General features: G+C 42.7%; 1 protein-coding gene across 2 annotated transcripts in view; it reads left to right on the forward strand.

Annotated features, from left to right (window-relative positions):
• The first annotated feature begins 2,539 nt into the window (after positions 1–2,539).
• rpn2 (ribophorin II) overlaps positions 2,540–13,728 on the forward strand; it is a 57,725-nt gene continuing 46,536 nt past the window's right edge. For both annotated transcript variants that reach the window (XM_060836094.1, XM_060836095.1), the window contains exon 1: positions 2,540–2,625. In XM_060836094.1, coding sequence (XP_060692077.1) covers positions 2,613–2,625 — 13 coding nt within the window. In that variant the 5' untranslated portion in view covers positions 2,540–2,612. The remainder of the gene's footprint in view (positions 2,626–13,728) is intronic.

The raw sequence follows: 13,728 nt of genomic DNA on the forward strand, positions 1-13,728 counted from the left end.
ATTGCTAGACTATTAATCAAGAGAATGTGAGGACTGCAGATGCTGGAGTGAAGAATGTGGTGCTGGAAAACTCAGCATCTGAGGAACAGAAGAACCTACTTTTCAAACATAAGCCTTTCATCATGAATGAGGCTTGGGGCCTAAGGGGACTGAGAGATAAATGAGAGGGGTGTAGGCCTGGGAGGAAGGTAGCTGGGAATGCAATATTTAGATGAAGGTAGTGGTGAAGAGGATAGGTCAGAGAAGAGGGTGGAGTTGATAAGTGGGAAGGAAGATGGACGAAAGGACAGTTCAAGAGGGCAGTGTCAAGTTGGAAGGTTGGATCTGGGACAAAGTAAAAGAAGGGGAAATGAGGAAACTGGTGAAATCCACAATGATCCCTTGTGGTTGGAGGGTCCCAAGGCAGAATATGAGGCGTTCTTCCTCCAGGCATCAGGTGGTTAGTGTTTGGCGATGGAGAAGGTCCTGTCGGGTGGGCCTCCTCCACCACCAAACCCTAACCACACAACTTGGCCTCCTCCACTGCCGCACCCTAACCACATGATGTCTGGAGGAAGAATGCCTCATCTTCTGCCTTGGGACCCTCCAACCACAATGGATCAAAGTAGATTTCACCAGTTTCCTCCTTTCCCTTCCTCTCATCTTATCCCAAATCCAACCTTCCAATTCGGCACTATCCTCTTGAATTATCCTACCTGTCCATCTTCCTTTCCACCTGTCCACTCCACCCTCCTCTCCAACCTATCGCCTTCATCCCGACCTTCACCTAACAATCACATTCCCAGCTACCTTTCCCCCAGCCCCACACCCCCTCCCATTTACGTCTCAGCCCTCTTGGGCAACACCCTCATTCCTGATGAAGGGCGTATGCTCGAAAGGTCGAGTCTCCTGCTCCTCAAATGCTGACTGACTGTCCAAGTAACACTGGGGGACCTGGGTTTGAATCCTGCTGTGGCAGATAGTGATGTTTGAATTCAATAAACCTGGAATTAAGAGACTACCAATGACCATAAAGCCATTGCTGGGAAAACGCACCTGCTTCACTAAAGTCCTTTATGAAAGGAAATTGCCGTCCTTACCTGGTCTACTCTACATATAATTCTAAATGAAGAGAAACATGGTTCTTGACTGTCCTCTGGCAAATAGGGATAGTGAATAAATGCTGCCAAGCCAGTGATGCCAACATCCCATGAACCTAATCGATGTTATCAATCTACCTTTTCTTTTTCTAATCAACTTGTTGAGAGATGTTATTACACACGTCTGGAGCAGATGAGACTTGGACCCAGGTTTCTGAATTCAGGGGTACAGACACTACCACTGTAGCATAAAAAACACAATAAGTCTTAACAGGAGCCACTGATCTTTAACATGATGTAGTTTATTGTTATGATACCAGATTCAAGTTACAAAAACAGAAATTGCTGCTGAAACTCAGCATTTTGGGGAGAAAGCAGAGATAATGTTTTGATATTGGTGACACTTCATCAGAACAGCTTCAAGTTACACTTACTAGATAAAAGCATAAAACATTGGAAAATAGTAAGCCAATTTGCCCACAATGGAATCTTCTCTGCCACTCGATGAGATCAGGGTTGATTTGATAGCCCTCAACTCCACTTTCCTGCTTTTTTCCCCATACCCCTTGTAGATTCAAGAAAGAAACTGAAAATTGTTTAGACATTAACGTCATCAAGAGGGTTGGAGAGAAAGCAGGAATATGGTTTTGAGATAGAAGATTGGCCAAGATCATACTAAATGGTGGAGCAGGATGAAATGACCTACTCCTACTCTTAGCTTCTGAATCAGGACAGAATCACAGAAATTATCTCAGTAATAAATACTTTTGTTTTAAGAAATCCTACAGTGTGGAAATAGGCTGTTTGGCCCAACAAGTCCACAACGACCCTCTGAAGAACTTTCCACCTAGACCCATCCTCCCAACCTATCTTACCCGCGGCTAATGCACCTAAACTACACATCACTGAACACTGAAGGGAACAGAAACCAACATTAACACCTTATGACCCTAGAATCCATCAGAAATGAAAACTGGAACCTCCTTCCTGGTCAATGAATGGACTGATACATGAGAGAACCCACGTGACCGTCGTCCGTCACGTGACACCGGGAAGATTGACGGGTCGCGGCAACCAATCGTCTCCCAACACATCCGCATCCCCCGCTTGCTCGGGCGGACAATTCCCTGAAAAATACACCTTGCACAAATTGCCTTTGCCCATCAGGAGCAATTCTGAAATCTGGCCACCTCTTTCAATTCAGCACATAAAATAAAATGGATTAATTACATCCGAGGAGGGGAGGAGTCCTTCTGTCCCTTCGACTCCCCGACGGAAACAGGGCGCTATTTGTGATACGGGTTTACTAAATTGGTGGAAAAATACTCTAAAGACGATTAACGTCTTCACTTCAAACGGTTGCAGTGTGTATGTCCGTGCCCCTTCTTCTCCAAGATCCCCCCCCACCCCCTTGAAGTGGATGAGTCCGCTGCCCCGGAAGCGGATGTGCGGGTGGGTTTGACCTCTCTCCGGGTGGGTGACCTCCTCGTTGTCGTATCCCCCCCACCCCACGGTCCCTGAGGCGCCGCGACAATGGGAGCAGCAGGTAACCCGCGGAGGAGGAGGGGGTGGGAAGAGAGGGGCTATCAGGGCGGCGGCGGGGGAAGAGCCTCCTCCTCCCTCTCCAGCCGAGAGCGCCGTGAGCCGGGGCTGGCGGCGGCGAGGAGACACTCCGAGGGAGATCAAACACTCAGTGAGGACGTGGCTCCCTCTCAGCCGCCCCCTTTTGCTTCTCTGGGGGAAGAGCCCCTGGGCAGCGCTGGTGCTGCTTAGGGAGGTTCTCCAACACCGACACCTCCACATCACAGATTAGATTCCCTACAGTGTGGAAACAGGCCCTTCGGCCCTACTAGTCCATGCCGACCCTCCGAAGAGCAACCCACCCAGATCCATTTCCCTCTGACTAATGCACCTAACACTACCGGCAATTTAATTAGTGGGCGGCACGGTGGTTAGCACTGCTGCCTCGCAGCGCCTGAGACCCGGGTTCAGTTCCCGACTCAGGCGACTGACTGTGTGGAGTTTGCACGTTCTCCCCGTGTCTGCATGGGTTTCCTCCGGGTGCTCCGGTTTCCTCCCACAGTCCAAAGATGTGCGGGTCAGGTGAATTGGCCATGCTAAATTGCCCGTAGTGTTAGGTAGGGGTAAAATGTAGGGATATGGGTGGGTTGCGCTTCGGCGGGTCGGTGTGGACTTGTTGGGCCGAAGGGCCTGTTTCTACACTGTAAGTAATCTAATGACACTGTAATCTAATAACATGGCCGGTTCACCTGAGCTGCACATCTTTGGATTGTGGGAGGAAACCAGAGCACCTAGAGGAGGGGGGGGCACAAGGAGAATGTACCAACACCACACAGGCAGTGGTCCGAATTGAACCCGGGTCCCTGGCACCGTGAAGCGGCAGTGCTAACCACTGAGCCACCGTGTCGCACTCAGGCAGGTGGAAGAGTGAGGTGTTGGTTGTGGATCAGCCCCTGTATGGTGGCCCTCGACCTTGCCGAATCTCTCTTGCACACTGCTGCCTGCCATTCCCTTTCCAAACTGTAAATCACTCTGCTCCTTAAACGTAGGAGAAAGTGAGGACTGTAGATGTTGGAGAGTTGAAGTCGAAAAGCGTGGTGCTCGAAAAGCAACAGCGGGTCAGGCAGCATCCGAGGAGCAGGAGAGTTGACCTATCTGGCAAAGGGGAATGTCTGAACTGTTGACTCTCCTGCTTCTCATAGATGCTGAATGCCCTACTGTGCTTTTCCAGCTCCACACTTTTTGATTCTGTTCCTTAAACCTCCCCAGCAGACACTTGGTCCTTCAGTTTTCTTCTGTTGTCCTCACTCACTTAATCCCATTGTTTGTGACACAATGGTAGTGTCAGGAGGTTTTGGGTACAAGTACCACATGCCCTTGAGGTGTGTTGTTAAGTGGCTGAGCAAGTAATGTTTTTTAATAATTGGAAAATTTGAAAGCTCAGTTGGTTGGACAGCTGGTTTGCAATGCAAACTGACATTGCCAGCAAGAGTTCTATTCCCATATAGGCTGAGGTTACCAACATTGTCTGAGGTATGACGACCCTCGGGTTAAACTCACCACCAATCATCTCACTAATGAGAGAACAACACCTATGGTCTGCTGAGCTTTTATCATGCCTAACTGTCCCATCAGTCTCTTGAAATCTTTTCAAGTTTAGCCCTCTCTTCCCAGCCAACTTACATTTTCGACTACTTAGAGCACCAAAATCATGATGGTCAAAGTTACATCATGGCCTGTTGTATTAATTCCTCTTTTCTGGCCTTGGGAATGAAGGATCACGTTGTGTTCCATTTTGAATGCTCTTTCTGTGGCCAGCACAACGATAATCCCTTCTCACCGGGTACTCTCAGGCACTCTATATGTGTGCGAAAAATGTTCCAAACTTTTATTTCTCATCTTTATCTTGCTAGCCACTAGTATTATCCATAACATTAGCTTGTAAGTTTGCTCACTGAGCTGGTAGATTTGTTCTCAGATGTTTCATCACCATGCTAGGTAACATCATCAGTGAATGTCTGATGAAGCACTCGTGTTCTGTCCCTCTTGCTATTTATCTGTCATGGTCTGTTGTGGTGGGTGATCGGACCTCTGGCTCTTATTCTGAGAGGTTGGTAAATGGGGTCCAAATCGGTACATTTGTTAATGGGGTTCCTGTTTGAATCCCAACTCTCTAGGAATTCCCATGTGTGTCTTTTTTGTTTACGCTGTTCCAGGATGGATGAAGTGTCCCAGTCGAACTGGTGTTCCTCTTCATCTGTGTGTATGGATACTAGTGATAGTTGGTCATGTCTTTTGGCGGCTAGGTGATGCTTATGTATCCTGGTGGCTAGTTTCCTGCCCGTCTGTCCAGTGTAATGTTTGCTGCAGTCCTTGCAGGGTATTTTGTATATGACGTTTGTTCTGCCGGTTGTTGGTTCGGGATCCTTTAAATTCATCAAGAGCTATTTCAGTGTGGTGGTGGATTTGTGGGCTGCCGTGATGCCTAGGTCCAGAGTAGTCTGGACAGCATCTCTGGGATGTCTTTAATGTTTGGCAGGATAGCTAGAGTTTCTGGGCATGTTGTGTCGTCTTCTTTATGTCTTGGTGGACTCTGCTTATTGGGTACCCATTGTTCCTGAATACGTTGTGCAGGTGTTTTTTGTCGGCCTCTCTTAATTCCTGGGTGCTGCAGTGTGTGGTGGCTCATTAAAGTTTAAACTCTAGCCACCCTGCCATACATTAAAGACATCTCGGAGATGAAGACCAGACTACTCTGGCCCTAGGCATCATGGTAGCAACAACCAGCAGAACTAATGTCATATACAAAATACCCTGCAGGGACTGCAACAATCATTACATTGTGTAAACGGGCAGGAAACTAGCCACCAGGATACATGAGCACCAACTGGCTGCCAAAAGACATGACCAACCATCATTAGTATCCGTACACAAGACAAAGAGGAACACTAGTTCAACCAGAACAATGCATCCAGTTTTGAGAAGAAAATAGAAAGCAGAAATCATCAGCAATGCTTCGTCCAGAGGCCCACTGAAGATGTTACCCAGTAGGGTGACGAAATGTCTGGAAATGAACCTTCCAGCTCAGCGAGCAAACCTACATCCACAATACATCCAAACTGGGGCAGGTTAAACGAAGACACACATGAGAGTTCCTAGAGACCTGGCATTTGGATCCCATTTACTCTCAGAATAAGAGCCGGAAGTAATATCACCCATCACAGCAGACCAAGACAGCTAAATAGCAAGAGGGACAGAATACCAGTGCTTCATCAGAGGCTCACTGATGATGTTACCTAGCATGGTGACGAAATGTCTGAGAACAAGTCTACCAGCTCAGCGAGCAATCTTCTCCAAAAGCACATTACAACAGTTCTGCACCATTGTGCATGACTGTTGACATTAAGTCATAGAAGAGCCAGAATATTATTGAAGCTCACTGAGAGCAATGCCAGAGTTAAAATCTGTGCAATTTATCATGTGGTTCTATTTTTCCATCCTATGGAATGCCTGTCTCTATTCCTACATATCCCATCATCTAGCTTTAATATATCAACACCTTTAATATACCAAGCACTCTGTTTATAAACCTTTCTAGAAGAGGGATTGGTCAAAGTACAGCCTATGTACGAGCCTTGAATGGTATCCTGTAATTCTAGCATCTGCATCTGGCCTAGCACCCTGAAGAGACAGTCAAGTTTCAGAGAGATAGTGATGCACAATGCTGATAATTTGCCTTTCCCTAGCCACAAACTCCATCCCACTCCCTGGCAACTGTCAAGTTGAACTCAGTTGTTTAGAACTTTGCTATCATATTTGAACTTCCCATCACATTCATGCTGCCACTAAAACTGCCTACTTACATCTCCAGGGAAATGGAGACGTGTTCCGACTCTCTTCCGGCCACAGTTCATCTGTAAAAGGTCTTATCCATATCTTTGATTCCTTAAGACACCTGGCCAGTCACCATTTTTGGACTCTTCATGAACTTGAAATTATCCAAAACTGTGCCCATATATAACCTCCATAGCAAATCTGTTCTCGTAGTATCCCTCTACTCACTGATCTATTTTGGCTCCAAGTTAAGCAACAATTCAATTTTAAAATCTTCATATTTGTTTTCAAATATCATGGCTTTAACCTTCCCTGTCTATGTAATCTATTTCAGTTCGTCAATCCTCCAAGCTATGAGTAGTCTAAATCTGGCCTCTTGAGAGTTCCTGATTTTAAGCATTTTACTATAGGCACTTAGATGCTATGCTCTGAAATTCCTTTTGTACACCTCAATGTCATGCTCCCCCACCCCATTCCTCCTTTGAAGCTCATAAAATCTAACTTTTTGATGAGCCATTAGTACTTTTATAGATGAACAGCTTGTGCTCAAAACGTCGACTCCCCTGCGTCTCAGATGCTGCCTGACTAGCTGTGTTTTTCCAGCACTGCACCTTTTGACTCCGATCTCTAGCATCTGCAGTCCTCACTTTCTCCATTAGTACTTTACACTAATCTGCCTTATGTAGACTGTCAATGTTGCTTATAACATTTCTAAAGCACACTGTGGTGCTTTATGTTAAAGGGGTAAGAAATTTTGCAGAAATGGGCGGCTCACTGTAGCACTGCTACCTCACAGCACCAGAGTCCCAGGTTCGAATCCAGCCTCGGGTGACTGTCTGTGTGGAGTTTGCACATTCTCCATTTGTCTGCGTGGGTTTTCTCCGGGTACTCCGGTTTCCTCCCACAGTCTCAAAGGTGTACAGGTCAGGTGAATTGGCCATGCTAAATTGCCCATAGTGTTAGGTGCATTAGTCAGAGGAAAATGGGTCTGGATGGGTTTCTCTTCGGAGGGTCAGTGTGGACTTGTTGGGCCAAAGGGCCTGTTTCCACACTGTAGGGAATCTAATCTAATCATGTGAGCTCTTTTGAATGATAATGGAATAATGTGGATCTCTGTTCCAACCTCCTAATCTTTACAGCAAAATGCTGAAGTTACAATTTTATTGTGAGTTTTTGTTTCAGCTGTGCTGCCTTGCAAGGTTAATATTTTCTTTCCACATGGTATTTCACATCAAAATGTTTGAATCCTTCACATTGGGCTTCATGTTTTGAAGTGTATTGCTGTATCAGCATGGTATCAGTTTCAGTGGTTATGAGAAGAATTCAATTTGTTAATAATATTAGTTTGATGGGAAATGTTGGCCAGAATACCAGGGGAACTCTTTGTTTTTCCTTTGAATGGTGCATTGGAATGTTTTTAACTGAGCTATCTGGTGATGAAGCACTTAAATTGGTACCTTTGACAATGCATTGCATTCTTTACCACACTGGAGTGTTTGCTCGTGTCAATGGTTTGTGCAACACCTGTGCAGTTGGATGCACTTCATTTCTGAAGGACAATGTAAATTTCTAAACGAAAGCAGAGAATATTTGAAGCAAAAACAAAGTTAACAATACTGGGGATATTGTCTAGCATGAATCTTGGGTTTATTGTTAACCAAAAATGAACTGGAACAGGTGCAGCTGTAGTGGTTTTGAGAGCAATTTAGAAATTGTGAATTTGTGGTGAGCAGTTCAACATGCATCCTGTAGATAGTGCACCAGTGACTTCCCAAATGTTTTCCTTCTGTCACCCCATTTAGAGGCTTGAAAATTGTCTTAACCTCTTGATGTGAATTGAGAGACTGGGTCTGGGGCAATGAATAAGATGTGAGCGTGAGAAAGGTTTGGAGATGGGACTCTATAGTAGTCATTGCCTTCGAGCTTGCAACTTTGCTTGGGGTTCTGACCCTCACTTCTTGAAGTCCTGTTGTACACACTGTTGCCTTTCTGTACAGGTGGTCAGAGGAGTGTGTCTTTAAGATGATGTGTGGAAGCTAACCATCTCTCCTCAATCTTAAAACAGCAGTGACATTGCTAGATTCTCCCCTTGTGCGTTTGTTGACCAGAACTGAACTAGAATAGCCATATAAGTAAGGGTTATGACAGCAATATAGAAGTTGTGAATTTGAGATGAGCAACTCCTGTATCTCTAATCTCCCTCCTCCAACTACAGGACCATAAAAGAATACTCTCAGCTTGTCTGCTGAATCCAACTCAAACAGCACTCAACTCAGCACCATCCCTGACAGAGTAGCCTAGTTGATTGGGACCTCAAGCATCACTTTAAAATTCACCCCCTCCACTACATGCACCTGGTGGCAACGGTGTGTTCTATAGGGATTCCCAAAGTGGAGGTGGAGACTCCGAAGTGAGTCGCAAGATAGTATTTGCAAAGCCACGTTTTTTTTAATTTTATCTGTGTTTAGCTGAGCTGTATTTAGGAATTGCATTATTCTGTGTCTTTATGTCCAGTATTGATCTTTGCTGATTTTTTTTTAACATACTAATAGTTTTCTAATATTATTTTTGCCTAAGCTACATACAATGCCAACTAACTTTGAGTTGCTGGTAGATTTGGACATGGTTTTTGTGTGGTGCCTTGCCTACTGTCCTTTTCCATGCTTGAAAAATGGTGTGTCTTAATCTATATTGAGAGAAATATCTGGTCCTTACTTATGTAATTTAAAGAAAATATTGAATAGTTGAAGCTTCAGCACCAGTTCATGTGAAATGCCACTTATTAGTTCTGCCTATTAACCCATTTTTTGTTGCCCTGCAGTTAGCCAATTTCCTAATTTCCCAGTTCCTAATTTCCTTCCAAAACATTAACAAATATTTTTTATGAGGAACTTCATTCAGTGGCTTCAGGAAATCCAAGCAAATAATATCTATAGATGCTTGTTTGTGTCCATTCCTTCAGTCACCCTTATCAAATGAAAGTTCTACCAAACATTCACCAGATTGCTTACAAGTCTGATGGCACTGTGTCTTTTCAAGGTGACTTTTTCTGTAATTATACACTTATCAATGTTCACTTTCTTGAGAATAGAAGATAAAGGATGGGACACAGAAAACAATATTGTGTAACAGTAGCCAATGAGTGGCAGTGTGTATAGCATTTATCCAGTTGAATATTCAGTTCAGTACCTCATATGAGGTATTTTCTGTTAATTAAAGAGCAAAGTGTCTGTGAATATTCAATTTCACAAGCTTAAAAACAAGGAATGTATGAACCAGGAGTAGGCCATTCAGCCCTTTGAGCGTGTTCCACCATTCAATATAATGATGGTGACCATCCAAGTCTATTACTGCTTTTGCCCATTCTCTTTGGTCCCTAAAGTCCTAACTATACCTAACCTCTTGGATATAAATATTTCTTTTACACTGATAAAATTGGAATGCCAATACATAGGAGAAAGTGAGGTCTGCAGATGCTAGAGATCAGAGCTGAAAATGTGTTGCTGGAAAAACACAGCAGGTCAGGCAGCATCCAAGGAACAGGAAATTCCTGAAGAAGGGCTTATGCCTGAAATGTTGAATTTCCTGTTCCTTGGAAGCTGCCTGACCTGCTGCGCTTTTCCAGCAACACATTTTCAGCTCATGCCAATACATACTCAAGTTTTTAAACCAAAGGTTTAGTTGCAAGTAGGGTATTGACTTTTACAGAAGTATTACTTGAATGAGTTGAAATCCAAGCAGATTAGAGGGATAACTGTTATCTTAAAGCATGAAAAATATCGTCTAATTACTAGTCAGCTATGCCATGCTTTTGATAGGTTAAGCAGTAGTAGCTATAGTCTAGTTTTCTTCAGAGTGATGAGGGCAAAATTGCATTCAATCATCCTATTTACAGTTTAAGCCTATAGATAAATATTCAATTCAGTCTTAAATTTACAATAGTTGTGGTGCCATCGTCTCCCATCAGCCTCTTAGCTGAGCAGAGTAGCTCGATTAGCAACTATTCTCTTAATCTTCCCACAAAAAGCTCTCCAAAATACTTTACTTTCAAATAGTAATAAATTGTAGTCTGAATCACAATAGCAGAAGATAATCTGAAAAAATATTTTTGTTTTCAGTTGTATTAACAAAGTGTTAGCCTCCGTGGATACTTTAGTTTCTGTGCACTAATTTTTTTTCAACTAAAACTGCATACAAATTTATTCATTGTTATCATCATCACTTTATTTGGGAAAATTTGTAAAATGTTGGCCTTCTGTCAATGTATAAAATCATTTCCCTTCATAAATCTGAAAAAAACATTCAAGGCTGGTTTTTCCTTTTTTTTTTGCTTGTTTCAGGGCAAAGATTCGAAGAGGTCTTTAAGCTAAGAATCCATTCTGTCAAATTTCATTGACATCGTTTGCAGTTGAGTTTAGTGTTGGGCATCAGCCTAAGCTGTGTAGAGCTTCTTGCAATTTCTAACATTCTTCTCTGATATCTTGAATTCTCTAACTGCTGCACAATTATTTATCGGCAAACACAATGACTTGAATTTTGAATTGGATTGTGTATCTGTTGTTCCTCCCATATTATCAGATGATACGCATTTGTCAGGAGCATCTCTTCAGTGCAACCAGAGAGGGAAAGAATAAGAGTTGCGGAAAAGTACATTATTCAAGAGAGCTGGTAGATATGACCATGATTTCAAGAGATTAAAATGACTACTGGTAATAGAAAGCTAATCAGGACTTTGGTTGATTTAGAGAGTGGGATTGAAGGAAAAGCAATTTCAGACCTTGTAACTATTTGTAGTGCAATTTCTGATGTCTTACTAGCATCCTGTGTCTAAATGGATACATAATCGTTGATATTTTTCATGTCAACTTCGTATGATATAATGTGAAGCATGGTACCAGAGAACATTGTAATTAAAGTATAGGTAATCTAATGACTATAATATCAGGGATTTGAAATTGTCACAATTTCTACTGAAACAAAAAAAATTAAAAATCCATCATTCCATCCCTCAGAAACTGTCACAGATGTGTGACAGTTTGGCCCACATCTGCTTAGGTTGTCTAAACGTGCATCCTGACTTAGTGCTACTTTCCTGCTGTTTCTCCATGTTCTTGATCATTGCTTCTATTGAAATGATTATCCAATGCCCTATTCAATGTCTCAATTGAACCTGCATTCACCACAATTTCAGGCATTCCACATGATATTTACTCATTGTGTGAAAAAGGTTTATGCACTTTCCATTAGCTTATTTTGCAAATCACTTTAATTCTTAGTTATGATCCTTTTTACACACAGGAAGAGTTTCTCCCTACCTTCTGTATCCAGGCTGTATGTGGTCTTTTAAACTTCTTTCAGATCTACTCTGCTTGGCTGCCTTCTTTCCAATTTTCCCTTATAACTCAACTGTCATCCCTGGAACCATTCTTGTAAATCTTTTCCACATCATTCCACTAGCCTTGTGCCTAGAACTATACGCAACACTCTAGCTGAGGTCCAGTAGGCATCTTATACAAGTTCCGAATCAACTCCTTACTCCTGTGCTTTATGCCCCTCTTCATAAAGATCAGGATACTGTATGCTTTATTAGCTGCTCACTCCACTTGTCCTGCCACCTTTAATGGTTTGTACATATATAAGCACAGGTCCCTCTGTTCTTGCACACACTTTAGAATTATATCCCTTATTTTATATTGTCTGTCCATATTTTCTCTACCAGAATGCATCACTTTACTCTTTGCACTTCATATAGCACCAAGCTACCCACTCCTATCATTGTTGATATGAGGAAAAGCAAAGGTCCCAATACTGGGGAACACTACTTGCAAACCTTCCTTCAGCCTGTAAAATAACCATTGACCGTTGCTCGCTCTTTCCTATCACTCAGCCAATTTTGTAACTACATTGCAACTGTTTCTTTTGTTTCATGAGCAATAACTTACAAGTCTGCTACGTAGTATTTCTCAAATGCCTTCTGGAAATCCATGTGTACCACATCATTACCCTAATCAACCACTTTTACGGCATTTTAAAAAAAATTTCCAAGTTAATTTCCTTTTAGAAATCCATGTTAGATTTTCATAAACGGGCCACCTTTTTATCATCTGACGACCAAGAGACTTTGAGAAATTCTCATTAACCTATTCAGCAATGCTATTACACACCTCTGGAGTATGTAGGACTCGAACTTGGGTCTCCATAGGTATCCAAACCATCTTTTTCCACGTGACTACTGGTCTATCTTAAGTAATTGTTTCCAGATGCTTCCCCATCATTGAAGTCAAACTGGCTGTCTTAAATGCTGGACTTATTGTAATAGTCTCTTTTTCCTTTGAGCAATGGTGTGATTGGAAAACTAAACAATCTTATGACACATGTGTTGAGTGTAATGAAGATTGTAAGATTATGGCCAGTGCCTAGTTACGCGGATCAATGTTTACATGAAATACAAGAAAGATTAAGGAAATGTTGACCTTTACACAAAATTGACTATTATGTAGATGTTAAGGTTAGTGTAAGTATGTGCAGTATTTTAATTGTAAGTATTAGTGTTTAATGTGTCTAGACATAGGATCTGTCATTCTAGTGCACTGACTTATATGCAATCCTCCCTGATGTCATAGTGAAAACTAATGCATTGCTCTCTAAATAAACTTGATTTGAATTGACTAAATAGTATCAAGTAATTGAATATTTTTATAATTTGTCCATGAGATATGGGTGCTTGCTGGCTTATATTAGTCTTTTTTAGTCCTGGAGAATATGTTGAACACTGCATGTATGATATAGGGGCACTTACGATGCTATTAGGAACAGAAACTAGAGATGAGGGTTGATGAGTTTAATTGCTTCTTTCTGGATTGCCTGCAGACATTCTGAAGTTCAAATTGTGTACAATTCTTTTCAAATCTGTTAATTTTTTTCGAATCTTGCTGGCGTACAGATAATGTACAGGGTGCAAGAAATTTCAAATTTAGCTTCGTGTCAATAAGTTGCAGAAGGTGGCATTGTGGTTATCACTGCTGCCTCACTGCACCAGAGACCCAGGTTCAATTCCCGCCTCAGGCAACTATCTGTGTGGAGTTTGCACGTTCTTCCCGTATCTGCGTGGGTTTCCTCTGGGTGCTCCGGTTTCCTCCCAGAGTCCAAGTTGTGCAGGTTAGGTGAATTGCCCATGCTAAATTGCCTGTAGTGTTAGGCAAAGGGCTAAATGTAGGGGAATGGGTCTGGGTGGGTTGCTCTTCGGAGGGTCGGTGTGGACTTGTTGGGCCAAAGGGCCTGTTTCCACACTAAA

Source organism: Hemiscyllium ocellatum, chromosome 15 (genome assembly GCF_020745735.1).
Source record: "Hemiscyllium ocellatum isolate sHemOce1 chromosome 15, sHemOce1.pat.X.cur, whole genome shotgun sequence".
Lineage (NCBI taxonomy): Eukaryota > Metazoa > Chordata > Chondrichthyes > Orectolobiformes > Hemiscylliidae > Hemiscyllium > Hemiscyllium ocellatum.